This window comes from Perna viridis, chromosome 4, assembly GCF_037379345.1.
Source record: "Perna viridis isolate PV_CMFRI_1.1 ecotype Kerala chromosome 4, ASM3737934v1, whole genome shotgun sequence".
NCBI classification, from domain to species: domain Eukaryota; kingdom Metazoa; phylum Mollusca; class Bivalvia; order Mytilida; family Mytilidae; genus Perna; species Perna viridis.
Window position 1 is genome coordinate 35,686,557 of NC_142448.1, and position 26,406 is coordinate 35,712,962.

Consider the following 26,406-nt stretch of genomic DNA (forward strand, 5'->3'; position numbering starts at 1 on the left):
TTTAGACAAGTTTCACTGTAATTATGATATAATTAAATGGAAAAAGTGAATAACTAAAGTATGATCACAAGTGCCAATGAATGCCCAGATTTAATGAATGTTAGGAACTGGTTCCGCCCACAAGTTATATTTTAATGCATTTGTGGCACGATTATATTTTGGTTATTCACGATGACGATTGATTATCCTATTTATTATATAGATTTTATCCATGATTCTTTGCTATTTTCTTACATTAATTGATATTAGTGTTGTGACATTTTGGCCGAAGAAAGACTTAGAGTGAAATTACCAAATTTATTTTTAACATTGTGAATTATCAAAATTTTTTACGCAAGAAACAATTGATAATTCACTGCTATCTATATCATAAAAAGAAAGAATGAATTTGTAAATGTGAATAATTTGATATTGCTAAGATTGAATTTCAATTCGTTATAGGAAAAAGGTTCACTCACTTTTTTTAAATCTGTATGGGAGGGGGGGTCTTCGAAGAATTTAAATACACATAATTTTGACTCAGACATTTTTGAAAATAAATATTTTGATCCTGATTACACGGAAATTGCTTTGATCTTATCATCAAAACACGCTAAAAGGAAAAGATATGGTGAAACCCAACAAATGCACCATGGCACCTTGGTATAATCTTTATAAAAATAGTCAATACTGAGGTCACCAAAAGGTCTTCAATAAGTGCAAACACACCTTCAAGTAAGCCCTGAAAGGCACAGACAACAAAAGTAATAAAATCCACAGTAATAGAACGATGACACTCCTTCAAAATAATCTAAAAAGTCAAATAAAGACACGTAGACACATTAATGACCAACATTGCAAACACTATCGACATTAGGGCAAAATCATTCATTTCTAAACAAGTATCATGCTACAACTGTTGCAGACAACTTGGAAATACTTGGACAAACCTGCAAAATTGATGTAGACAAGGTTTTTACATATTGGAACAAATGCACTAATTTGATTTTTGTGAAAAAATAAATACTTTAACCCTTAACAAGGTGAAAAAAAATATAATACAATATAGTATAATTGGAATATTAAAATCTTCTGGCTCATAGTCATATGATCATCCCTTATGGCAGCTACTAAGTATATATAAATCTGTCCTGTGAGAATTTCTGTTATCTTTTTAATAATTACACATATCCTCTCTTATCAGACAGTTGTCTTGCTCATCTGACCACATTTGGAAAATCCGATGTTTTAGGGATATCAAGTTCCATGTGTATAGGTTACAACATTTTTTCCTTGTTTGAAGGATTTTCTTTGTTCTTCAATCCATAATACTTTCATCCCGTTAAAAGGGGTAGGTGCAAAGTGTGTGATTTTACTCAGTGGTTAATTCAATTTTACTCCGCTAATTAAAGAAAGGAAGAAGAAATTATCCCCACATGTAAGATCCCAGGTTTCTATACATGTACAACAAAGAAATTTCTATTTTCTAAACTACTGATCATATACCCTTCCTTATAAACATATGTTGAAAAGAAATTTGTACATTTTCATGTACATGTATAAATTTATGCATGCTGTTTTTAGCAGATGTCAATACAATAATCATCAATATTTAAGATTTTACATTAAAGTATAAATATTTGATATGTCAGTTTGAAGGGAATGAAGTTGTACACATTTCTTGTATGATTCAAAACTTTGTATAACCCCTGCTTTGTGGGAGGTATATTATGATCATGGTGTCTGTTTTTCTGTTGTGTTCGTCATCATTTTTTTTACTGTTTTTTTCTGCAGCTACTTACTACAGCTACTTGATATTTTGTAGAGAAGCTCTACGCAGGTATGCAATACTGTTGGATTCAGTTTTAGACTGTTATAGACTGTAAATAAAGCTTTTGTCTTTGTATTGTATTGTACTGAAGCAACACCAGCTTCCTGTATGGAAACTTCATTTATATTTTGACAGTGTGGTTACTGGGATGTTGAATGGGGGTATCCTTAGTCCTTTATTTAGTTATTGTCATCATTTGGCGCCTGTCGTCGTCGTTAACAATTTTTCAAAACTCTTCTCTGACACTACTTGACCAAATGGAACCAAACTTAGTATGAATGTTCCTTAGGATATCCTGCGCAGAACTTGCATGCATGTGGGGATTTTTGATCCGTCGAAAAACATGCCAGCCGTTACTAAAAATAGAACATAAGGGTCAGACAGTAGTTTTTCGCATATATCTCCAAAACCGTTCGGTTTAGCCAAATTCTGACATGAATAAAGTGTTCGAGATGATGAGATTTATCTGTGTTCAAAATTGTGTTTTAATCTGCCAGGCCATGTTTAGTTATTGGCCTTTTTCGACGTTTTCGATGTTATTTCTTTCAAAAATCTCCTCCTCTGACAATATTTGACAAATTGGAACCAAACTTGGTCTGAATGTTCCTTGGAGTATCCTGCTGAGAACAGATGTGGGGATTTTTGAAATGATCCTTATGATAAGTCATACCGAAGTCTTCTTGAGTCAAAATTGTTGGACAACTCCTTCGTACATGTTGGCCTTTTAAAGGCAAAATTAAACCAGGTGGGCTATTCAGGCTCCTGGGCGCCTCTTGTTTAGTTAATGCAATATGAAAAGAAAAACATAAGCAGAAAAACTATATAAATTGGACAATATATATTTTATGTGACTTATTTTATTATTGAACTCTCAGTTGATAATTAAAAAAACTACAATGTTTACATTTTTGTCGTTTAATATTTGTAGTACTTCCGTTCATGGCATGTACCACAACAAAGCCCTTCATCCTCCTTCTGTTCACAGCCTGCACAGGAAATATCCCCAGTATGTTTCTTGGTACATCCTCTTGGTCTGTTACAGCCAATCGCTGAAATGAGCAAAATATCAACACAATATAATAGTGGCGGGGAGTTGGCACCCTCCTTTTATTGGAAAAACTGTAATTTTCATGTGTATAATTGACAAACAATGGCAAATAACGTCCTGTCACCCCCTTTTTTCTGAGGTACCTCGGTTGGCTCTACTACTTTTCAAAGACCCTGGACCCTGCCGTGATATGACAACAGTTGTCTATCACGATATTAGGATTTTTTTTCCAAGTGAAGTGTTTTTTTTTTTCTTTTAATAGACAAAACCTTTCACTATGTTTGTTGTTATATGTAAAATTTCGATTTTTTTTATTTTTTATTACATTTTGCCTTTGTATATCTTTGTTGTTCCTGTCATTCTTCGACTTTGATGGACACGCACTTATAAATTTTTGAACACTGTCAGGAAATGTAAGCATGGTTTCTTGTGTAATCTAATACTCTTTGTCGGTCCAGAATATTATTTTTCCAATATTTTTATTTTTTTTAACAAGTGTTTTACGCCACTTTACATATTCTACAATTAAAACTGCATTAGCTGCCAAATTTGTTCAGTTTTGATTCTACTGAATTTTGCTGATTCAATGAAATAAGTTAGAAGTTATGCAATTGAACCAAAAAATGTCGATAATACCTACAAAATATTGTGAAAACAACGTTTTTTTTTTGTTTTTTTTCAGAGAAGATCGCTAGCTCTGATCTAATTATTTTTCACCATTACTTCCGAAGATCGCCGACAGGACATTCACCTGGGTTAAAAATACTTGAACCTTTGTAAACAACATAACAATAAGGATACACAGGTAAGCACGTGTCTTGTTTTCATTTCATTTCATCTACTTCTTGATCAGTTTTCAAATAAATAATGACCATATCTGTGCCAAATTATGTCACAATAGATAAATTTCAAAAAGATCCTTGCGTTATATTCATATTGCTTCAGTCCGTTGGTCTTCCTTACCGTTGAATAAACACTTTGAATTCGCTTTGCTATCACATTTCTTATTTAAGAGGCTACCCTTACAGCACATTCGCGGATTAAGGTCACAAGAAGTCGCATGCATACGGATTTATCTAGGTCGATTTTTTGTCTTGCAATAAATATATTGACACCTATTTCATGTATTTAATGCATTTTATTTGTAGATATCAAATGAAGTTATGCAGGAAAAGTACAATTTAGTGAAATAATTCAAAGTTAAGGTATATTTCAACAGAAACGAAAATGACAGCTAATGCAGCTTTAATTTGACTTACAAGTTTCTCCGTGTAGAGATAATATTACAACAAACTCGCGCGTGCACGTGGAAGTAAGATATACATAAAACTGCTAAAATCGCTCTTATAATTTTGGTATTAAGGATTTTTTTTTTACAATTTGATATCCATGGCTATACATTTTAAGTGTGTGATCATAGATATTAAAATGTAAAAAAATCGTTAAAACAACATATTAGTACAAATTGGGAAGGCGATTTTCTGTATATTACCCATGAACTCGAGTGCTTGTGCAGTTTAGAACCAACATAATTGTGTTAATAGGTCATGCAGTACTATAAAAACTACAAGTGAAGACTACCCTTAGGTGTACAGCTGCCGATTTGAAAACTAAGTCTTGTTAATTGTGTAAATGTGTTAATCAAGAGACATGAAAGCTACATACCACACTTTTTCTTATGCTACATATTCTAACATAAAATTTACACCTCAAACATTTCTAAAACTAAATAACTTATATAATAAAATATATTTGTGAAATAATTCGAATACATACGTGGTGGATGTGTTCTCCCTACAAAATTCAAGAAATAAGAAGTCCTTCAAAAATCTACCGGAAAAAAAGATTCCAATCAAAACTGAAATAGCTAGGACAATATTTTCAGGATAGTTGGAATGATAGCTTAAAAAAAAACTACATGTAGCTTATAATATAGTCAGTATAAACATATTCGAAGAATTACCCTATCGGGATATTCGATAAGAAAGCTTGGCTCCGACCGCCCGTCCAAATATTGTGGAATTGTGTTCAATTGACAATCAACTCGCACACATATAATCAGAAAGCCCATTTTAAAATTGAAAGTTCTACACCTCAAATTATTTTATAATGAAAATTCATACAAATTATATCCTCTACAAAACACCCGGATACTACTGTACTTACAGTATACGAGCTCGTGGGCAGCTGAAAAATAGGAAGCGAAATAATGAAACACCATTCAAGAAGAGTTTGAAATGATTGCTAGTATATCTTGATAGATTTAAATTGTTTTTATGGTCATGTATTGCCATCTCAACAACCCATTAATGTACCAAATTTAATGTATGTAATTGTTTTCTTACTGTGTATACCACTGCTTCTTTGGTTTATCAGAATAAAGCATATATGTATATAGGGTGAGTGAAGCAGCTACGCCCTTGTCTTGTCAAATGAGGAACCTAAAGTTGCGCTCCTTTCATACTGAAAATTTCATGACCCGCCTCAAAATGTTGACTTTTTAAGTGTTTTATTTTGGTATCAAACTACTCTTTTAGTTTCGTTTTTTCATCAATGCTTTGCTTGTTGGGTGTTCCAATTGACCCTTAATTTCTTATCTTTTGCTTTAAGTAAACACATTTCTTATGAGTGAAGAACCCAGTCTTCTTGGTTATTGTTTTAGGGGACATATATTTAATGTACGAATTGGTTCGTGTATATATCCCTGTTGTTTCATTATTTTCTTTTCTACCGTCTTCTCTATCGATGATCAGTGTTGAACGATTTATTTATAGCGATTAAAACAAATTTATTTTATGAGACAGATCTTTAGACAATCAAATCAAAATTATAGCCATGTCAATTGCTCCATCCCAGTCACCGCATGTTGGATCTAACAGCACTCCATTCTACTTTTTTCGCGATCTGATGACCTTTTTGATCGGCCAAATCAGATTTCATCTCTCATGATTTTGGGAGTACTGAAAAGGTCATCTAAACAGAAAGTAGAACCGAGTGTTGTTAGATCCTTTCTACATACATGCAGTGACTGAATGGAACAATTGACAGATCAATAGTTAGATTGTTCATCCGTTAGATTAATGACCACTTTCGATCAGCCTTATTATTTACAAACACCTATGGAATTATAGAAAGTTTAAAGCCCAATCAAGTACTTAAATAAGTTCATCAAGTAATTGCCATTTCTATATGTTGATTTTACTTGCTGTATATAGGCATAGTATGGTGGCATGCCAGTTAAGTAAATATCAAACTCAGTATAAGGGTAATCAAGGGAACCAAGGTTATAGCGGCAATCAAAAATAAGGAGAAATATTATTTAGCAACAGAAATGAAGGAACTGTATAGAAACACGTTTTTATTCTTTTTTTATTATTCTATTTACTTATTTTTCTTCCAAATTGTTCTATCACTTCACATTAGAGTAAGACTGTTGTCTCATAAAAACCATTTTAACCACAATACATGAGTTTAGATTTATACAATACTGTCCAAAATGTCGTTCATATGTACATAAAATGTTCTTTCTTACTTGTACAACATATGGCAGGAACAAAATACAGAAAAATCGATTAAGAGTAGTATAAAGTAATTTAAAACAAATTTATACATGTATATTTATATGTACTTCATTATAAATTCAGTCATGCGTTGCAAGTGTCAACTTGATATTGAGATAACGAACATGACGGGTAACAACTTCCTTATAAATTTTGGTATTGACAAATCACAACATACTTGTTAAGTGTGATGTTCACATGTTGCAACGTTTTGTTTTTATGCTGTTTTTTCCCGCATTGGTGAATTATCCAGAAAATGTAAAAAGTGGGTTACTGACCCTGGGGTGACCATTTGCCCACGTTTGCCCTATCTTTGCACATAATTAACAAAACTTTCAACAAAGACGGGATCCGCCACTGTACGCTATATATACTGGCACTGAGAGCACCAAGCTCTACGCAGCGACATGGACAGTCGTTCCAACCACTGAAGATAGACCTATCGAAATTCTCGGACATCATTCAAATCAAATCGGATAACGTCGTGTAAAATCATTCAATTTTTCCCCGACATTATGCTCATGAGAGGGTTGAATGCCGCGTCTAGACTGAGCTTCGAACATCACATGCTGTTTCGGAGCTTGGTAGAGCACGAATAGTAACGCATCTGCATAAATTGGCCACTTTCGGACGGAAATAGTTAATAGAATACTGGAGCATGCAGTGCGGACCATGTTTACAAAATTTGTTAATAGTTTTGAAGAAACATTTGTCGCTACTTTTTAAACCATGGCGATATAATGAGTCTTGTGTCCGTCCTTCCGTTACACTACATAGGTTTCCGGAATGGTAACTTTTCAAATAATAAAACAATATTTTGTGACCCTTTTTTCACCTTTTCAAATTTGGAATGCGGACTTGAATGAGACACATTTGCTCCAGACGAAACTCGTCATGCTACCAGTTGCCTTTGGTGACAAAGCATGCTAAAACTAAGATGCGTGTTTGGACTCGTAAATGTTTATGCAGTGCTATGAGGTCATTGCCTCTTATATCCCTACCAATGCTAGTCTATGCCCTTACCATTCAATAACGAGGGTTCTCTTCCAAACCCATAACAAGTATCACATACCGACGGCAATTTGTCATTAAAACTTCCTACAAGTTAAGATAAAGTACATGATAACACAGTTACCAAAGTGTTGTGCTCAATTTTACTTTCTACTGCCAACAGTTGTCAATTTTTATACTTTTCGTGGACAAATAAGTATTTTAATAGAAAGTAAACTTCTTTTTGATAGTTGTGCATCGGTCTTGGACTAAAGAGACATTTTTATGCTGAATTTTTTTTCATATGTCGAAAAAGGAATGTGGTAACTATACATTATTAAAAAAAAATATGTCAGTATGGAAAGCAGTATTTGGCAATTACTTCCGACACTCTACAACATTAGGAAAAAACATAGCTGACGTGGCAATGTACAATGTGTCAATCAGTTTAAATGAGGTATGCTTATAATAATTTTAGTAAACTTGCCCGTGAATAGCTAGAACACAACTGCATCACGAGGAATATATTTTACATCAAGTTTCATAGTTGACTTATGGGAAGAGAGCTGGTATTCCCGATCATTCATTCCTTACTTTAAGGTGTGATAGAAAGTATTAAATGTGCTTGTTGATTGTCAAGTTAACTACAAGATATTTAATCAGGTAATGGCTATATTCAATCAAGGACTTACGAACCATCTCTATTTCCTGAAGTTATCTATGTAACTCGCTGTAATAATATGCTTTTTATGAATAAATCGCATCAATTTTAACTACATAATGTAAACGAAATAAGCGCACATACGCATCACAGTGCGCTTAACAGCGTGATGGAATGCGTTAAATTATTTCTTCCTGGAGAGAAATGGGAAGGTTTTCCCGGCATAATATGTATGACAAAGACTTTCCATGTTTTATTTTTTTAATCTGTTAAATATGAACGACAAGTAACAGATGCATTTCCGGATATGTCCCAATGCTAGTATGTGTATACATGCAAAAAGAGTGCGGTTATAACCATCAACCATCTGAGATTAATATTTTTCTTAATTTCATTAGAAATTTCCTGTTACATTTTTTTTTCCTTGTATCTTCATCAACAGCTGTTTTAATGTTAAGATTTTATGAAAGCAAGTCAATGTCATGTGCTTTTTCAATTCAAAATTCAAAATACACAATGTGGTCCCCTCCCTCAATAGAATATATGGTTACTCCCAAATCGTCAACGACTAAAAATAAATAATAAAAAATGTATTTATCTTACTCCATGGTGTGTAGTAGGCAAACGTTGTATTGTGGGCGTTAAAAACGTCTTTAGCGCATCTGTAATAACTGGTTCCCTTCTTTCTGCATTATACCACACAAACGATATACAAATATTAGGTAACATTCTGAATCAGGTAATAGATGGTATATAAATCATATTTTCCTCAAAACCTAGATGATGCAATAAAAATCTGTGGGTTTTTTTCTGTGTGCTACATCTAATACACATTTTGCCTGATTCTTAAACAGATAAGTACTTAAATAAGCTAGAGCTGCGTCGTGAGAGCATATTACACCTGACCCCATCTGTATGCATGGGAAAAGCTTATAAACTGCCATAACTAGCGAACAAAATAAATAAATTAAACAAAATATGTATACAAACCTGAAGTTCATCAGAACCAGGAACTCTGTATGGTTTGAATGGAGCGAAGTGTGGAAAAACTACCCTTTAGAGTATTTACAAAGTAGATATTTTTTACTCCTTATATAGTGCATTTCAACTAAATTTCACCTATCAATATCTTAAAAAGGTAAATTTTACAAACACTTTGATGGTTATTTCTGGAAGTTATAGGGTATAAATACTTGGTTAACGCAATAAAATCTCTGTTTTTGTTTCCTTCATGTACCACACTTTATACACATTTTGCCTGATTCTTAGATGGAGAAGTACTTAACACCTTCAAATAATTACGACAAACAACAGTGCAAAGTTTGAAATTAAGTTATTGGCGACATATTAAAACAAGATACCCCCTGTTTTTTTTAAAGAACTATCGACCGAAATATCTTTAAACGGTCAAACAATACACAACAAAATACCAAATTCAGAAAAGAAATATTACTTTGCCGTGAAACCTTTTTTACTTGAATCATAAATATAACTTAGAATTTGACTATTTGATCCAAAGGAATCAAGCAAAAATTAAAGCCAGCATGTCCATGATTTAGATAAAATGTGTTATTGCTTCATTAAAGGGCACCTCAAATGAGCATTTAAGGTACAGATAACTCTGTTAAAATCCTAAAATTCCATCATTTCCAAATACATTCAATGACGCAGAACATCTAGAACCTACAATTTAGCTTTGGGTATAGATCTTCATACATATTTGATTCAAATGCTACTGTTAGGCTACGTCTTGAAACACGTTTACAGCATGTCGAAATTTGCAATATATATGTATATGATTAGTATTTTTGTATTCGAACACAAAAGACTTCTTCGAGTGGAAGTAAGTTGTCAGATCAGTAAGTTTATATTACATGCATAATTCAACTGTTAATCATTTTCCCTAATTCGTACCAAGACTTTTAATGAAATGTCATTCCGGTAGAGGCAAGAAAAATGCCTGTTTTCTCATAAGTTGATTGTAGCAGTAACAGGTCATTGAACTATCGCAGCGTGTAATAGTATAGTAGTATTGCGTAAAGTTTTCCATATTGGCTTAGTTATTGGTCCGAGGCTAGCCATATTGGACTGAGGCGTAGCTGAAGTCCAATACTGCTAGCCAAGGACCAATAACTCAGCCAATATGGACAACAAACTAACGCAATTATATCTCTATTGACAAACTAGCCCAATACGTCATTCATGTATATGATTTTAACCATGCCAATCTGATGTATTGGACGGGTAAAAGCCGTATTGGAAGGCTAAATCCCGTATTGGACAGCTAAATCCCGTATTGACGCACTTATGTATTTTGTATTGTATTGGTAGTTTTGATCATATTTAGGCTAATATTCGAACGTTAGTCAACAAAATTAACTTAAAATTTCAACAAAACCTATATTAAATTGCCAATGAAATGATAGACATTTCACCATGCAGGTGGTCATGAACAGCTCTATTCCTTAAAGTTACCTGTATCACTCTCTGTAAGTATGACGAATAAAAATCGCACAAATGAGTTTGTTTAAAAATAGAACAGTTGCGTAGATCCATAGATCTGTAAAATAGATTTTGGAGATCGCGTTCACTGCGTAAAGTACTAGTATTGGATCTATGCTGTAGTAAAAAGGACTTAAATACGAATAATAATTATATCGTCATCACTGGTGATTTCAATGAAAACCAGTTAAACTGTAATCATAACTCAAAAATTAAGCAACTTTTGAATCAGTTCTCTTCAAATCAACTAACTGATGAACCAACACATTTTACCGAACACTCTTCCTCCATTCTAGACTTAATAATGACAAACAACACGAACGCAATTGCGTATAGCGGAGTCGGTCCTACTCTAACGGAACAAATTCGTTTTCATTGTCCTATTATGGCATTTCTAAAATAATTTAGAACATTTAAACGTAAAATATGGCTATACGATCGTGCAGATTATGATTCTTATAGAAATGATCTCCGGGATGTCAACTGGGACTTGATTACAAATAATGAAAATATCGATCAAATCACTGAAAATCTTACATCAACTATACTAGATGCTGCAGATAAAAATATACCCAATAAAGTTGTAACAATATGTAATTCTCAACCACCCTGGTTGTCAAATGAAATTAAGAGATCGGCCAGGAAAAAAAATCGTATTCATAGACATGCAAAAAAATATAATAATGCTTCAAATTGGAAAATAATTAGGAAAATTAGAAACAAAGTTACTCAACCGGTTAAAACGTCCAAAGAAGAATATAAACAGTCTCTTATTAACAACATTTTTAACAGTAACTCCTGTAGTAGTAACTGGTGGAAAATTACTAAAAGTTTTAGTGGTTTGAAAAAACAAGATAACAGTATTCCTCCTTTGTTAAAAGGAGATCACCTTGTTTTTAATGACACTGATAAGGCTAAAGAATACAATTTGTTTTTCTCAGTACAGTCTAACTTAGATGAAACCAACGCGAATTTGCCAAATACTCAGGCCCATGTACAAGATACACTTTCTCAACTATCTCTAAATGAAACTGAAATAGAAGACGTACTTAGTATTTTAAACTGTACAAAAGCATCTGGTCCCGATTCAATTAATCCTAGATTATTGAAGGAAGCCTCACACATACTTAGCAAACCTCTCTGCAAACTGTTTAATAAATCTTTTCAAAAATCTATCTTTCCATCTCAGTGGAAGAAAGCGCATGTCACTCCGGTTTTTAAAACTGGTAAACCCAATGACGTAAAAAACTACAAACCAATTTCCCTTTGGCGTATTATATCGAAATGTATGGAACGCAGTGTATACAAACACGTTTATAATCATTTAAGACAAAACCAACCCCTATCCGAACATCAGTCTGGATTTACTAAAGGGGATTGTGCTGTGAACCAATTAATAAACATATCTAATGACATTCGGAAAAAACTCTTGACGCTGGGAAAGAAATAAGAGTTGTCTTTTGTGATGTAAGTAAAGCCTTCGAAAGAGGTTTGGCACAAGGGTCTATTATTCAAGCTTACAAAATCAGGGATATCGGGTAGTCTATTAGAATGGTTTCGTAACTATTTATCGGGTAGGGCTCAAAGGGTTGTTTTAAATGTGTCACATTCGGACTGGTTGTTTATAACTACTGGAGGACCACAAGGGTCTATTCTTGGACCCTTGTTGTTCCTAATATTTATAAACGACATTTTTGACGAAATTCAAGCAACAATCACACTATTTGCTGATGACACAAGCCTATATGTTATTGTTGATAATCCTATCAGCGCGGCTGAAACTTTAAATAGTGATATCTCAAAAATTTATAAATGGTCTCAAGATTGGCTAGTGAAATTCAATCCACAAAAAACTGAAACAATGATTGTATCTCGTAAAGTAAATAAACCTATTCATCCTCCACCCTTCACTAGAAATGAACGGTCACGAAATTGCATCTGTTGAAAATCACAAGCACCTAGGTGTTTATTTATCGAGTGATGTTAAATGGATTAACCATTGCAATTACATAATTGACAAATCGTACAAAAGAATCAACATTCTCAGAAAATTAAAATCAGTTTTAGATAGATTTAGTCTTGAAAAATTATACTTGTCTTTTATACGTCCGATTTTGGAATATGCAGATGTAACCTGGGACAATCAAAACCAAACTGTTATTGATAAAATTGAAAATGTACAATTAGACGCTGCTCGTATTGTAACAAATTAACCAGCATTCTAAAACTCTATGACGAAACTAGATGGGAAAAACTGACAGACAGACGTAAGAGACACAAATTATTATATTTTCACAAAATGATCAACAAATACAGCCCCACAATATCTTGTTAATTTAGTGCCCAACTGTGTCGGTAGTAGACACGAGCATAATACTCGACAGACGGACAATTTATTAAATATAAACACTAGAACTACTCTTTATGCTGGCTATTTCTTACCTTCATCTATCAAACTCTGGAATTCGCTTCAACCTGAGATAAGGACATGTAATTCAATTTCGCTTTTTAAAAGGAAACTTCAAGATCTCAACAACAAAGTCCAAGTCTATTTCTACATCGGGTGTCGTCTCGGTCAAATGTTACACTAAATTCCCATTTATTTGTAAGGAATTAAACTGATTCACCCAACTGTTGCTGCGGTTCGCTTGAAACTAATAGTCATTTCTTACTAACTTGTCCCTTATACAGAAATCAACGAAGAGATTTGCTGGATCCTTTAACACATTTATCTGTTACTGTTGACGAAAAGCTCCTATTATACGGTTCAAATTAATTAACTGACAAACAAAATAGTGATATATTTCTGTTGGTACAAAATTTCATAATTAAGACAAAACGTTTCACATCCTAATAATCTGCAAGTATATCCTGCATTTCATCATCTAACTTTAAATATCTTATATTATTTACATTTTACTACTTATTGTTTAATCATAATAATTATAAATTATGACATTTAATACTATATATTTGTTCTACGAAACAATCTGAGCATGCTGTCATGCTAGTGTTTAATTTTTGTATGTTTATCTTAATGGGAAACAGATTTATAAAAGTTTTGAGCTTGTTTCTGAATCCTAATTATTAATTTATGTAAATTAATAGAATATTTTGTATGTTTTCGTGAATACATTGTAAATATTGTTCACACTAAAAAGGACTTTTAAATTCAGTATAACGCAAATTTGTTTTAGAAAAGATTGTTTGATTCTCATTATATTAATGAAAAAGTTTCATTTTATCTAACATTCTATTTTTATTGTGTAAATTGTTCTCTATATATATATATTCACTAATTTCATTTAAACAAAACATGAGCTAGCGTTATATATATCATGTGCTATTTTGGAGGAAGACATAAGGAAGGAGACCTTATACTGTATCAAAAATATTTGAAAGGTCTTTTAGTAATTGTGCACAGAACACTAAAAAATGGAAGTAAATGTATCTAGCTTCGTAGTACAAAAGGAAAAGTTGTTGTTTAGTGTAACGGAAATGATCTAGTACAGTAGTTCCAATTAGACCGACAATTGAATAAACAGTTTGCCAAAATAAGTTCATAAAAAGACGGACACATCAAAACTTAGCATGGCATTTTTTTGTGTTGGTGCGGGTTGACTCTTCATAATCAAACATTTACGAACCTGATCACCGTGAATGGTCCAGAACGAGTTACACATTCTCTTACGCTTCTTAGACGATAGCGATAGCGTCTACGGGAAATGACTGTTTGTCTCGTTTTATCGTCACACGAAAATAGAGTCACCACACGTGTCCTGGCATCCACGAATTTTTTACCCTGGTACTTACAAGGAAAAGCACATTGTCCGTTTACTGAAATAAAGGGAAACTGTCTACATAAATGTACATTAAAACTAAAGCCATACTTGGTTATCTTTCTTTTGGAAAGAGAATGTATATCACAACAAATCCGCGAAGCTGTTTACGATATACTAATGACGGAGTTATTGAGTGTGGCAAAGCTTTTATTTTATTCAAGAAAGCGGTATTATAACTGCGGATTTAGATTATATTTTATTTTACCTTGAACTTGATCTTTCGACACATGAATTTTACGAACATTAAAATGTAAAAAAGCATCGCTTTGCGAACCGTAGATCATCTCACATCCATAATTTATCTGGAATTTCACATATTTTCAATCAAGTGTCAGTGTCATTTCTTCTTTAAGGAGATAATGTATAGTAGCAGGAGACTCCGGAATGTTTTGGCATTTGAAATTCCTCGAGTGCTCCCCCAGATGTTGTCAATTACTTTTAAAGAATATGGTTATGTGTATGTTATATCAAAATTTGAATTTAAAATTATAAAAACATTTGAATTTATCAACACAACATGTACATGATAAGGAAAGCTAAGATTTTAAAAATATATATACATGTATATCAATTCTGAGCACCGGCTGCTCGGAACTGGATAGTAAATGAGTTGAGCAATTAGTCATTTCTATGTTGATCAATTGTGCGATTACACGCAGGCGCGGGTCCTGATCGAAATTTTGAAAGGTTCAAGGGGTCCCAGAAAAGGGGGTTTTAGTCTACTAATTTTTGTCCAAGTTTTGCACAAATGAACAAGTTTCCAACAAAATAGGGAGTTTTAACCCAAGGTCCCCCTTTTGGTTGCCACTGATTTGCTACTTCATAATAAAGCAAACATCTTACCATGCACATGATTTGAACAAGCCAATAGAAAGAAAAAGAAGACTAAGTGAGATGTCTCTCTTTTGTCCATCCTGTTAAAATCCAAGCCTTAGAAATGGCACTTCGATGGCGGAGGTATGAACGAAATACGGAAACGTGAATAAATAAACATGCTTCATGGAAATACATCTATATATACATATTTTACACGCGTGATAAGTAATATACATCTGGTACACATATATATAATAATACAGTATTGATTATATAAAATATTGAACTATCGTGTTCCTTCTTTTAGCTTCTACTTGCTTGTAGTGTATGCATAAAACTTTTACGGAAGGGTTTTTAGGCTTTAAGTTCCAGTCCATATAAAATTTTGACATACATTGTAGCTAATGGTACAGGTGATTCGGTCTTTTTTCCTTTTTGTCTTTATATGCTATATTTTTACAATACGATTATCATTTCTGTATTCAGATCTGTATTTTTTGTTGAAAGTCATACCTTTATCTCTAACTAAAATCACCCAATTCAAAAATTGTGACTAGATCTTGCAAAGTGCCAATTTCATGTACAATCTATTTATAAAAATAAATGTTTTTCTCGTAAGTGCAACAACCGAAAAACTGAGACTGGTTATGTGATCAGTAATGATTTCTGAACAAAAAATTAAAGTGAATTCGGTGGTTTTATCGTTTTTTTGTTTTGTTTTGTTTTGTTTTTGTTTGTTTGTTTGTTTTTTATTCCAATGAATAGTCTCCTGTCTACATGTACCTAAAAACCCTTGTTACATGTAAGAGTTCATATCAGAAATCGAATTAGCATTTATCGTTATAGTACGTTCTTATACTAAATCATTTTTAGTTTGCAAGCGGTCATTGGATTTACCGGAAGTACGGAATCGTTTTGTAGCTTACAACTAACTAAGAACATCCTTTGTTCTGGACAAGAAACTTTTCGATAGAAAAGTGAAGCAAATGAAGTTAGTTTTCGTACATAATGTTCCTGTTCTCCCCTTATTTGATAATTACGTTATCTGAGAATCTACTTATCAATTATTTAACGGTCGATTGAGAATTTTGAGTTGTTGAGGAACATTTTTCGGCGTGTCCCACATTTTTTCGTTTGACCTGATTTTGTGCATGTACATGCAAGATGATTTTTTCTGTGTGTTGATTGGCAGATTACTCGTTTTGGTTATCGATCTATTTTGAGTTGAAAAGAAGTAAGTAATGATTTGTAATTTCAATTGACATTTTCTGTCACAACTTACCTAGTTTCCATTTTCTATCCTTTTTTTGACAAGATCTTCATATTCCTGCTACATTGTAAGTGAATTTTTTGAAAACGCTGGCAATGTTCTTATGATATTTATTTGTATTGGGAAATCTAAGAATTTGTTTGAATGAAGCTTTGTTTCACTATATCACATTTTAACCCAGTTACAGAATGCTAAATTTGACCAAGCAATGCTTCACGATAATGCCCTATGAAAGTGCATTTATACTTCTTTGCCATAAATGAGTTTACTTATATTTGGGGTAAGAAACTTAATTTGCTAGGTTTTAAAAAAAGATATTGTGTAGTTCATGTGGACAACTTTTTCATAAGTTGTTTTTGTAGTTTGTATTTAGAACCTTTCATTTTTATGTTTCTTGCAAGTTGAATTTAATGCATTTTAAACTGTGCAAGTTTCTAAAACAATTAATATTGTCATCAGAGTAATGTGAAAATATTCAGTTGTATCTTCCAGCCATATTAACATTGTTTGGTTTGTTTTTGTTGGGGGCAAGCAGCAATATTTCAGCTACATTCAGGCGATAAACATGAAGTTGATGATAAAATGATGATGAAATGAAAAATGGGATGGGACACAAGGATAAAGGGGTCGAGAAATTTTGATTGCCACTAGAAATAGGGAGAGGTGGGTTGGGTCGGGCAATTTAACCTCCTGTGGCGGAGCCCTATGGTTCCTACACCGTGAGAATACCACAGTAGGGTTTTTTAACGTGCGAGGACCGTGGCATCTTTCCCAACACGGTGCACCACTATGGCTTGCGGTCAGGTTTTGCGTATTATAGCCTGACAACCCCAGCATATAACACGTCAGGGGTACCCCATTCCACCACCTGGAGCACACAACCCAGTTGCTCTGTGAGCAGAGCACCCTAGCCCCTGGCTAGGGTTCTGAGCACTATTTAGTTGCCTTTTATGACAAGCTTAGCGCTGCTGCAGGCCTATTCTTTTGACACCCGGACCTGCATGGGTCAACATTGTTTGGAAATAAAATTCTGATTGGATCTCATTAATATTAGGAAGCACTATTGAAAGCATTGGCCTTAAGTGTGAGTGAGGTCTAAAGTCTAAAGGATTAATTTCCTATTTCAAGAGGTAGACTTCATACCATTTATCATTTTTTGCAGAGTTTGTTTTAGATACTTTCATCAGGTGGACCCAGCCAGGAATATTCCAGATATTTGTGAAATTATCTGTCCAACAGTTCTGGGTCACCATAAAAGGCAGGGTTTATCACAATTTTTCAACCGGAAGTAGTTTTTTTAAGAAAAAAAAATGAGTGGTTCTGATCAAATAACATTGACATCTTAGAAATGTTTTGTGTAGGGACATTTTTGACAAATTCTCAAGTTCAGTAGACATGATGTAATATGTGCCTTCACCAATGTTTCTCAGGTGTCAGTTTGGTGAATTTTTGACAATTTCTATACACTTCTGAGCAAGCTTTGCTCATTTATTAAAGTTAATATATATGTACATGTATATGTCAAATTCTCTTAGGTATGTCACTCCAAATGTCAAGTCAGTAGCTATTAATGTATCATTTTCCTTCAATATACATGCATTTGTGGTTATAAAATGTGGGTATTGTGGCTTAGTGGTGGACAAAATAAGCCTTTCTAGGGACAGTGGCAGCAAGGTCTGAAATACAGTCTGTTTGTTAGGGGTTCAAAACAGTAACGGTGCATATATGTTTTTATACAAGCATTTCATTATTTTGCATGGTGATATTAACTTAAATAAGGAGCCCTTAGAAACTGCCATTAGATTTTCTTTGGCTTACTTGTATGTTGTCGACTACATACAATGTATATGCATTTAAAAGCAGTTTTGAATGTAACATTTACCCTATCTTTTTTATGTTTATATTTAGGTATTGTCCAATAAGACATTGTATGTGTAGCTAATGTGACCTAGGAATTACAAGTATTTCCACTAGGAATTTAGAGTACATGTACAAGTACATGCAATGTAATTGTATGTCCAACAAATTTGCCAACCCTGTTCCAAGACCGACTTTCTGCTCAGTACTACATGTACATGTATGATGTAGCAATAAATAAGGCAATAACTTTTTTCCATGTCTGTCTTCACTCAAATTTTAATGACCAAATAAGGGTGATTTTAGGTAATATCTCTCTGTGCCATGTTTTCTTGGTTTTGGACTTTCCTACCTTGAGATTTGTAATATTTGCCTGTGTCGCAGACACCAATGATGAAAACAGGCCACTCAACTCCATCAGTCAAACTTATAGGTACATTTGCACATACAGTGTACTTAATTTTGTACTAAATAGTATTGTACCAATATTATTTAATATTGCAGACTGAAGATGTGCACCTCTTGTTATGGACAAATTTGACATAATTAACATGAATTTTATGTTAAACTTAGCCTTTTTAGCTGTATAATATGCCATTATATGTAAGTATACATGTACATGTACAACATACATGTATACACTGGTAATTTGTACATGTAAGTTACTGTAACCCCAATATATTTTTAACCTACATGTAGTGTGAAAAGCTGTGCATTTATTGAAGATACTTACAATACATACTGTACATGTAGGACATTACTTTTGACCTCTTTTTTAAAATTACCCTTAATCATCAGAATTACAATCCTAGAATTGTGCTTCTGACAATTTTAGAATGTATCAGAACATTTCCTGACCAGAAAAATTCAAATTTCTATTCTAGCAGTTCCATGGTTGTCAGAGCAGTATAGAGGTTAGAACTGTGATAACAAATATATGATGGGGGTGCAAGTCCAGACATTTTAGTCAAGGGTTCTAAATAGTGGTGGTCTGGGACCTTCAATTTCTGACCTAAGGCCACTGAAATTTCAGTAATACCTAAACCTTGGAATTTCTGATTTCCTCAACTCAAGTGAATCATTTATAAGAAATTTGGAAAAAAGTCTGGGATCTCCTAATTTTGAGTTTTGAAAGTTCATTTGGACCTCTTGTTATTGGTCTTGTTCAGGTCCAGTTCCGAGTCAATTCGATGAAGTTAAATATGCATGTACATATGTTGGACTTTCTTGATAAATTTAGTACTGTGCCATGCAGTGTTGACCAGGATATGAATTATTACATATAAATTTGGTCCCTCAAAATTGTAATGTCATGGTCTCTTTTTAGTTCTCAAACAGTGTCCTATATGGCAGTTGGATTTTGTCACAACTTTTAAATAGCTTTTGTCAGAGACGTGTACATACAAATGTATGCATACAACGGTATGTTGTGGGCAGTCTCTCTTCTTCTTGTACACTGTAGTATGGAAATTAAAAAAAAAACTACAAATGATTTTAATAAAATTAAATAAAATTTGGTGAAAATTGTATGGAATCAATGTAAAATTTAATTGAAGTAATTTTCCTGTAAACAGAATACATAGCTTTTTAAGTCACCCGCTTTCAGTGGGGGCCACCTGATAATGTATTAAAAAACGTAAAAAAATTCTGCTGCTTACCCGCACATGTCAAAACTGGAGATTTAGCTACTTATGGAAAAAGCACACTTGGTTTATGACACCACATTGAAATATTTAAAAAGAATATTGTATCTACAAAGGAATAGAAAGAATAATCTGAGTCAGTTCATTTATCACAAAATAAATTTTTAAAGTGGGAAAAAGAATCAAACCACCAGTAAGTGTAAGAAATCTAAGACACTCTCATTTGAGAAGCTGATAGGGACGGAGTGTCTGGGACATACTACATACGCAAAAATATACTAAGTTCTCTGTTAAAACATGAACAGCTCAAAATCATTGTCAGAAGTGACATGCAGTTAGGATGTGATTGTTTTAAATTTTTTTAGGAGGAAGACTTATGGTAAGGGACACAACTCTTACAAATCATTGAAACTTTTGTATTAAGCATGTTACATCAATCTCATGCAAGCATCATAGTAATTTGGACTGATTTCATTCAGTTTCAAATGAAAGGTTGATAGGCTTCGATGAAATTGAATATGATACAAACATATCACTGATTTCAAGAGTTATGTCCCTTACCCTAGGTTTACCTCCTTAGTGCAGAAAGCACTGAATGTGTTTTAGGAAGTCATACATATTCCCGTTGGTCAAGACATCAGCAACATAAAAATATTGCAGTACTTTATCAGCTAAGTCAAATGTTGTTTTGAGTACAGATAACTCTGTCTCTCATATGCAAAGCCTGAAATATATAACCTTACCTTTGGGTGTATGAAATTTCTCTGTCATGCATTCTTATTGTTGTTAAGTTTTAGTGTCTTTTATGAACCAACTAGTAGAGTGTGTTTGAATATCTTAGTTTAGTATTTGTGCATTTAACTACAACTTTTTTAATATTTGCATGTACAAATCTATATACTGCATACATGTACATTGTACATGTCTGTGTTTTTGCACATAGCTACGTGTAGGTGTAATATTATTTACTTCTTATTTTACAGACATGTCTTGAGTGGGAGTGCCTCTCATGTGGCACTCAAAGTGTCCTGAATTGCTATGGACAGCTTCACAAAAGCAATGAGGCCCAGTAAACTGGATGCCTGCATTGAGAACATCACACGTACATTAACTCAAAGAAGTAGTGATGACCAATCACAAAACCAAACCTCGTCTAAAAACCTGTATAGAACGGAACCATTCCAGCCTAGTGGCGATGGAAGTACCTCATTAAAAATGAAGATTCGTAAAGTTAGCACTTACCATACTCCTGATGAACTGAAACCCTACGAATGTCCAATATGTCATAAACGTATTAGTAATCAGGCTAATCTTAGAACACATATCAGAACTCATACGGGTGACAAACCTCATCGATGTGGCATTTGCGGCAAAAGTTTCAGTAGAAATGGCACTCTACAGACTCATCTGACCATTCACTCAGGCATTAAGTTGTACAAATGTGAGATTTGTGGACGTGAGATCAGAGATAGAGGGAACCTCTCAAAACACATGAAGATTCATCTCACTAGTATGGTCGGCTGTAAGCGAGAACCTGGTACACTGGGCAGTTTCCCTCGGAGGGAAAATGGACTTGATTATACTCAAAGGAATCTCAAAAGAGAAGCAGACCAACAAAGTTCACAAATGGATATTTTCCAGAAGGAATTATATGCACTAAATAATTCACAAATGAAAACACTTGAGAGAGAAATTGGCCAACATTTAGCTCGTTCTCAAATGCAGGCTTTCGAACCAAAACAAAATTCTAGTAATGAAGCCAGTACTGCAAACCGTAGTTCTCAACAAGCTGAAAAACATGGAGATACTAAAACTAATGAAACATTGAAAATCAACATGTTTGCGAAACTGGAAATGAAAAAGAAAGAACCGCCATCTTCACAAAATAATGAAAATGATCAAGATAAAAAAGGAGTCAGCTACAATTGTGGGTTATGTGCCATATCATTTAACAATACCGACTCGTATTTTGCACATATGATGGCTCACGCTCGGGATCAAACTTATAACCAGAGGGGACCAGATAGCTACATTGATGATAGAGTTATACCATGGCAGTCAAACAGGAAGCCAGTCAAACTTGAGAAGAATTTACCTATTTTGTCTCCAGAAGAGCAAGAAATGATCATGGCTTATGAGCGAGAATTGAAAGCATATGGACAACAACAGAAACAAAGATCTGAAGCATCAGCTAGTGACCAGAATGAAATGGAGGAAGATGATGTTGATGATGAAGAAACTCAGCAGAAAAATGAGTTTAAATGTGGCATATGCAGCAAAGTCTATCCAACCAAAGATAGTTTTGAGGATCACATAAGTCTGCACAAAGTGGATAAGCCATACCAATGTACCATTTGTTTGGAGCAGTTTAAGGAGTTGCGCTGCCTGAGAAAGCATATTCAAAGTCATCGGGGATTGAATTCCTTTTGGTGTGAAATTTGTGGGCAGGAATTCAGTCAGAGTATCTTCTTGGTTGAACATCTGCAGAGACATGCAGAAGCTGCAGGCTTGAGTGATTGGAGAAGATCTGGAGAACCCTCACACTCAGGAGAACTTAGGCAGGGAGAAGCAACTTTGCTAGAGGAGTGGAAAAGATCTATAGAAGCTTCACAGTTAGAGGGAGAAATGAAGCAGACAGAAGCTCAGTTGAATGATTGGAGGAGATCTGGAGAATCTTCTCATTCAGAAGAACTTAGACAGGGAGAAGCTACACAGCTAGATGATTGGAGGAGATCTGGAGAATCCTCTCTTTCAACTGGAGAAACAACACAACAGAATGATTGGAGGAGACCTTTAGAGTCTACTAATTCAAGTGGAGAAACATCAAAGCTAAGTGATTGGAGGAGACCTGAAGAAACTCCTGGGTCAGAAGTAGGACAAATACAGGATGAAGATGTTCAGCTGGAGAATTGGAGAAGATCTGGAGAAGCTTCTGAAGAACCAAAAGATGGAGACGGTACACAGTCAAGTAGAGATTATACAAAGAGATTCTCCCAGGCTTCTCATTCCAGTGGGAGCAATGTGAATGGCAACTACAGTGGGAGTCCATCTAAAATACCTCAACAACAACCACCTCAAGGGGCCAACCCTGACATGTTCATTGTTGTGGAGTAATACAACATTCAAAAAGAACAAAAATGCTATTATAGTGCTATAGTGCTATTTTTGACTGTTTAGACTTTAGAGGTACTTAATAGTCATTTTTCATTATTGATATTTCTTATTATTTTTTTGCATATTATATTACAAGGAGGTATTATTACATTGCATTTTTTCTGTTTTTGTTTATTGTACACATACTTGTCACTTTAATGTGTTTTAATAACACTTCATTTTAAGTTTACATGAACAAAAATTATTTTTTTCCTCATTTTATCAGTGATTTTTTTAGTATCAGGGGATCAGTGATTTTTCATTTAAAGATATTTGTTTTAGTGTTTTGAAAACTTAAGCTGAACAAAGTTTGTTTTGTGTTGACCTTTGACCTTTAGCATTGTGTTGTTACTACATGTATTTTTATATAGATGTGCATGTACTTACAATGTTTGATGCCATTTGAACATGTAAAATAGCTAGTAAAATGTGCCATATTATTACAATATTTTTATTTATGTCATTTTATTATGAATCTCAGGAACTTGAATTCTCATTTGAATTACCAGGTCATGTTTAAACTAATAAAATTTCTCACAAACATAATTTATTTCACAAACTGTATAGATGTATATACTTTTGTCTAATACAATAGGACAATAGTCTTATCTGAAAACCAGTGCTAATTTCTTCATTTGACATTTCAAAACTGCCAGAAAAATGTTTCGTAGTGTAAATATTTTTTTTGCCATTTTTAGTGCTGATGCAACATTTTTTTTTCTTGTTTTCTAAATACTGCTTTTATTTATTAAATTAAAAGTGAAGAACATTACCAAATATCAAATGTTGATGCCAATTTTAAAGAAAAAAATCTGCATTGCAAGAAATGAATCTTCAAATTAACCTAAAGCATAGTTAGCCAGATCAAAATTTGATTCATTTCATTTTTATAATAAGGTATAGCAGGACTTTTTTGCTGGGTGGAAAAGTGAAAAATTTTGCTTGTCAATTTTTTGTCTCACTGTCTTTGTTATTTTACCATCTTGAATTTTCGAAAAAACCAAAATATTAGACTGCTTTAATATAATAGTAAATGCATCATTTTTGGAAAGAAAAAAAATTATTTACCACCCACAAAAAATAACCTTCTATATGATACAAGGTATACATAAGATTTTGAATTAATCATTTTTTCTTATTATGGCAGTTTACATTTAGAGTTTCTACCTCATGAAATATATGATAATTCCTTACATGAATGCAGCTGTAGATTTTGCCTTCTTTATACCATAATCAGCCTGTAAATGCTTCAGAGTCTGTAAAAAATTAATTTGCATTGTTTCTTCAATGCAGATAGATAAGTAATGTCTTTCTTGTATTGAAACTTGAAATAAGATTGACTTAATCACTGCTCTTTTGTAACATTTTAAAGCCACAACCTGGCAAATTAATTTGAATATCATTAATATTCATGAAGTATCAATTTCAGCTTAGCCAGGGGAAGATAACTTCTTAATTCTTCCATTTTTCAAATGACAGTTGAAGAGTTTGTGTATTTATAAAACAATTTGTGAAAGCAGTAATAGTGAACCTTTATGTTTTTTTTTTTTTTTTTTTATCAAAAAGTTGTAAGAAGTCGTGCTGAAATTGGTATTTGTGAATATTTTTTTTTCTGTCATGATGACCTGTGCTTGTTTTCTTGTGTAATATTGTCATTTTTGTCTTGACTTTTAATACTACTTTGTGTCTTTAAAGTTGAATGTTAGTATATATGAATACTCTTTCAAAAAATTTGAATTATAGATATATATATATATATTTGTGCTTTTAGCTAGATGCGTGTAGATATTGGGAATGCTGATGCCATGTTTTTTAGTATACTACTGCCATGTTTTACACCGTGCCATTGTAAATGTTGTTGTAGAATATGTTGTGTTGTTCATCAGCGGAAATTTATTGTCCTTTTCTATTAATCATTTATTCACACATATGCTGTATTTTTGACTGTATAACATGTGTTGTGAATTTTTCTTACTGAAGTATAAAATTTCTATATTTTTTCTCAGCATATTTTGCAAACAATTTTTATTATTGAAATTATGAATAATAGACTTAATTTTGGGAAAAATTGTTAAAAAATGATAAGGATTATAAAGGAAGAAACTTTAATTTTATTTATTTTTAATCTGCTCACTGGGAGCTTGATATACCATATTTATAAATTCAGTTTATAATTTGAGTTACTTCCCTTTTGATAAGAAACCAAGTAGTTAATTTGTGATTTATTGATATAAATCATTTTTTTAAATAGGTAGTGCCATACATAAGATTAAGGTCTTCCAATCTGTTATGCTTTGTTATAAAAATACAACAACTGGAGAGTTTTATATGTACAGAACCAAATACTTGTAGATCAGATTGGTTACCACGGTAATCAGCATTTAAACAATTCTAGTCTTAAGAATGACTTTAAAATTTTGACATCTTGATCTTTCAAATGTCACTGATTTAGTTACATTGATTTATGTAGTGATTCTGTGGTCAATTTCACAAAAGCGGTAAATGTGAACTAATTTTAAGTTCTGACGTCATAATAGAAAATACCATTGTGATTTCATTACTTACAATTAATTTTACTCTTGTGATATTTTGTGAAATGGACCACTGGTTCTTACTTGTTTTCATTTTGTAGAAGTTTATCATTCTGTATTAGTGCTTAGTCTTTCTTTGGTCTTCCTTAAGTGCTGATTTTTGTTAAGGTTCAATTGAAAAATAGATGTTGTGATGGTTGAAAAAAAAATAGGGGGTAACACAATTAGTTCTTAATCTCTCTTCAAGAACATGTACCTCTGTACATTTGGGTTACTGTTGATTTTGTGTTCAGTGTCTGAGGTAAAAAGTTTGGGTAGATGGGCACAATATTGAAAAACAGCATGAACATCAGATTTTTTATATGCACTCTTTTCAAATTTCAAATTCTTGGTAAAATAAAATGGTACATCTATACTTTGATATTGTCTTCAATTTATCCTAAAATGTTTACAGAATTAATGACAGGGTTTAGAATCAAGAATGTTACTATGACTGAAGTGATTATAATTGGTCTACAGACAGACAGACAGACAGACAGAGATACAGTTATGCCCTTTTACTTTGGCTATTTTTGACATTGGTATAAATTGATTTAAAACTGTTGAAAATAAATTCATATGAAAAAAATACAAATGTTAGAATTTCTAAAGTATTATTTGATAACTTATTTTTTAAAAAATGGAACGGTTGAAAAATAGGCAATCTTATCTCCAGTGAGTTAC

The 26,406-nt window shown here is 33.1% G+C and overlaps 2 protein-coding genes across 5 annotated transcripts; one reads left to right on the plus strand and one right to left on the minus strand.

The window, feature by feature from the left end:
* Window positions 1-2,649: 2,649 nt before the first annotated feature.
* On the minus strand, window positions 2,650-15,452 carry LOC148619899 (uncharacterized). 4 transcript variants are annotated; one of them, XM_088580301.1, is made up of 7 exons: window positions 15,257-15,450; window positions 14,219-14,408; window positions 8,673-8,755; window positions 7,442-7,516; window positions 5,025-5,045; window positions 4,635-4,652; window positions 2,650-2,859 (listed from the first exon to the last, which is right to left on the minus strand). In XM_088580301.1, exons 1-7 carry the CDS (start codon window positions 15,324-15,326, stop codon window positions 2,726-2,728), a joined length of 591 nt encoding a protein of 196 aa, XP_088436427.1. In that variant the 5' UTR covers window positions 15,327-15,450; the 3' UTR covers window positions 2,650-2,725. The 4 variants fall into 4 exon arrangements, with proteins under 4 accessions (XP_088436427.1, XP_088436429.1, XP_088436428.1 ...); XM_088580303.1 differs by lacking the exons at window positions 7,442-7,516; window positions 8,673-8,755 and adding an exon at window positions 9,060-9,123 and having other exon boundaries at window positions 15,257-15,452; XM_088580302.1 differs by lacking the exon at window positions 4,635-4,652 and having other exon boundaries at window positions 15,257-15,451.
* A 690-nt stretch (window positions 15,453-16,142) lies between these two features.
* LOC148619900 (uncharacterized) lies at window positions 16,143-26,098 on the plus strand. The gene is made up of 2 exons (XM_088580306.1): window positions 16,143-16,220; window positions 20,983-26,098. Exon 2 carries the CDS (start codon window positions 21,038-21,040, stop codon window positions 23,111-23,113), a length of 2,076 nt encoding a protein of 691 aa, XP_088436432.1. The 5' UTR covers window positions 16,143-16,220; window positions 20,983-21,037; the 3' UTR covers window positions 23,114-26,098.
* The last annotated feature ends 308 nt before the right edge of the window (window positions 26,099-26,406 follow it).

Bases quoted from the DNA above. Each gene is read 5' to 3' on its own strand.
- LOC148619899 (XM_088580301.1), bottom strand. From the start codon at position 15,326: ATGGACAAAAGAGAGACATCTCACTTAGTCTTCTTTTTCTTTCTATTG. The intron at 14,409-15,256 runs GTAAGATGTTTG...CCTTTATTTCAG, and splicing joins TTGTTCAAATCATGTGCATG to TAAACGGACAATGTGCTTTT. The intron at 8,756-14,218 runs GTTCGTAAATGT...GGTATAATGCAG, and splicing joins GGACCATTCACGGTGATCAG to AAAGAAGGGAACCAGTTATT.
- LOC148619900 (XM_088580306.1), top strand. From the start codon at position 21,038: ATGGACAGCTTCACAAAAGCAATGAGGCCCAGTAAACTGGATGCCTGC.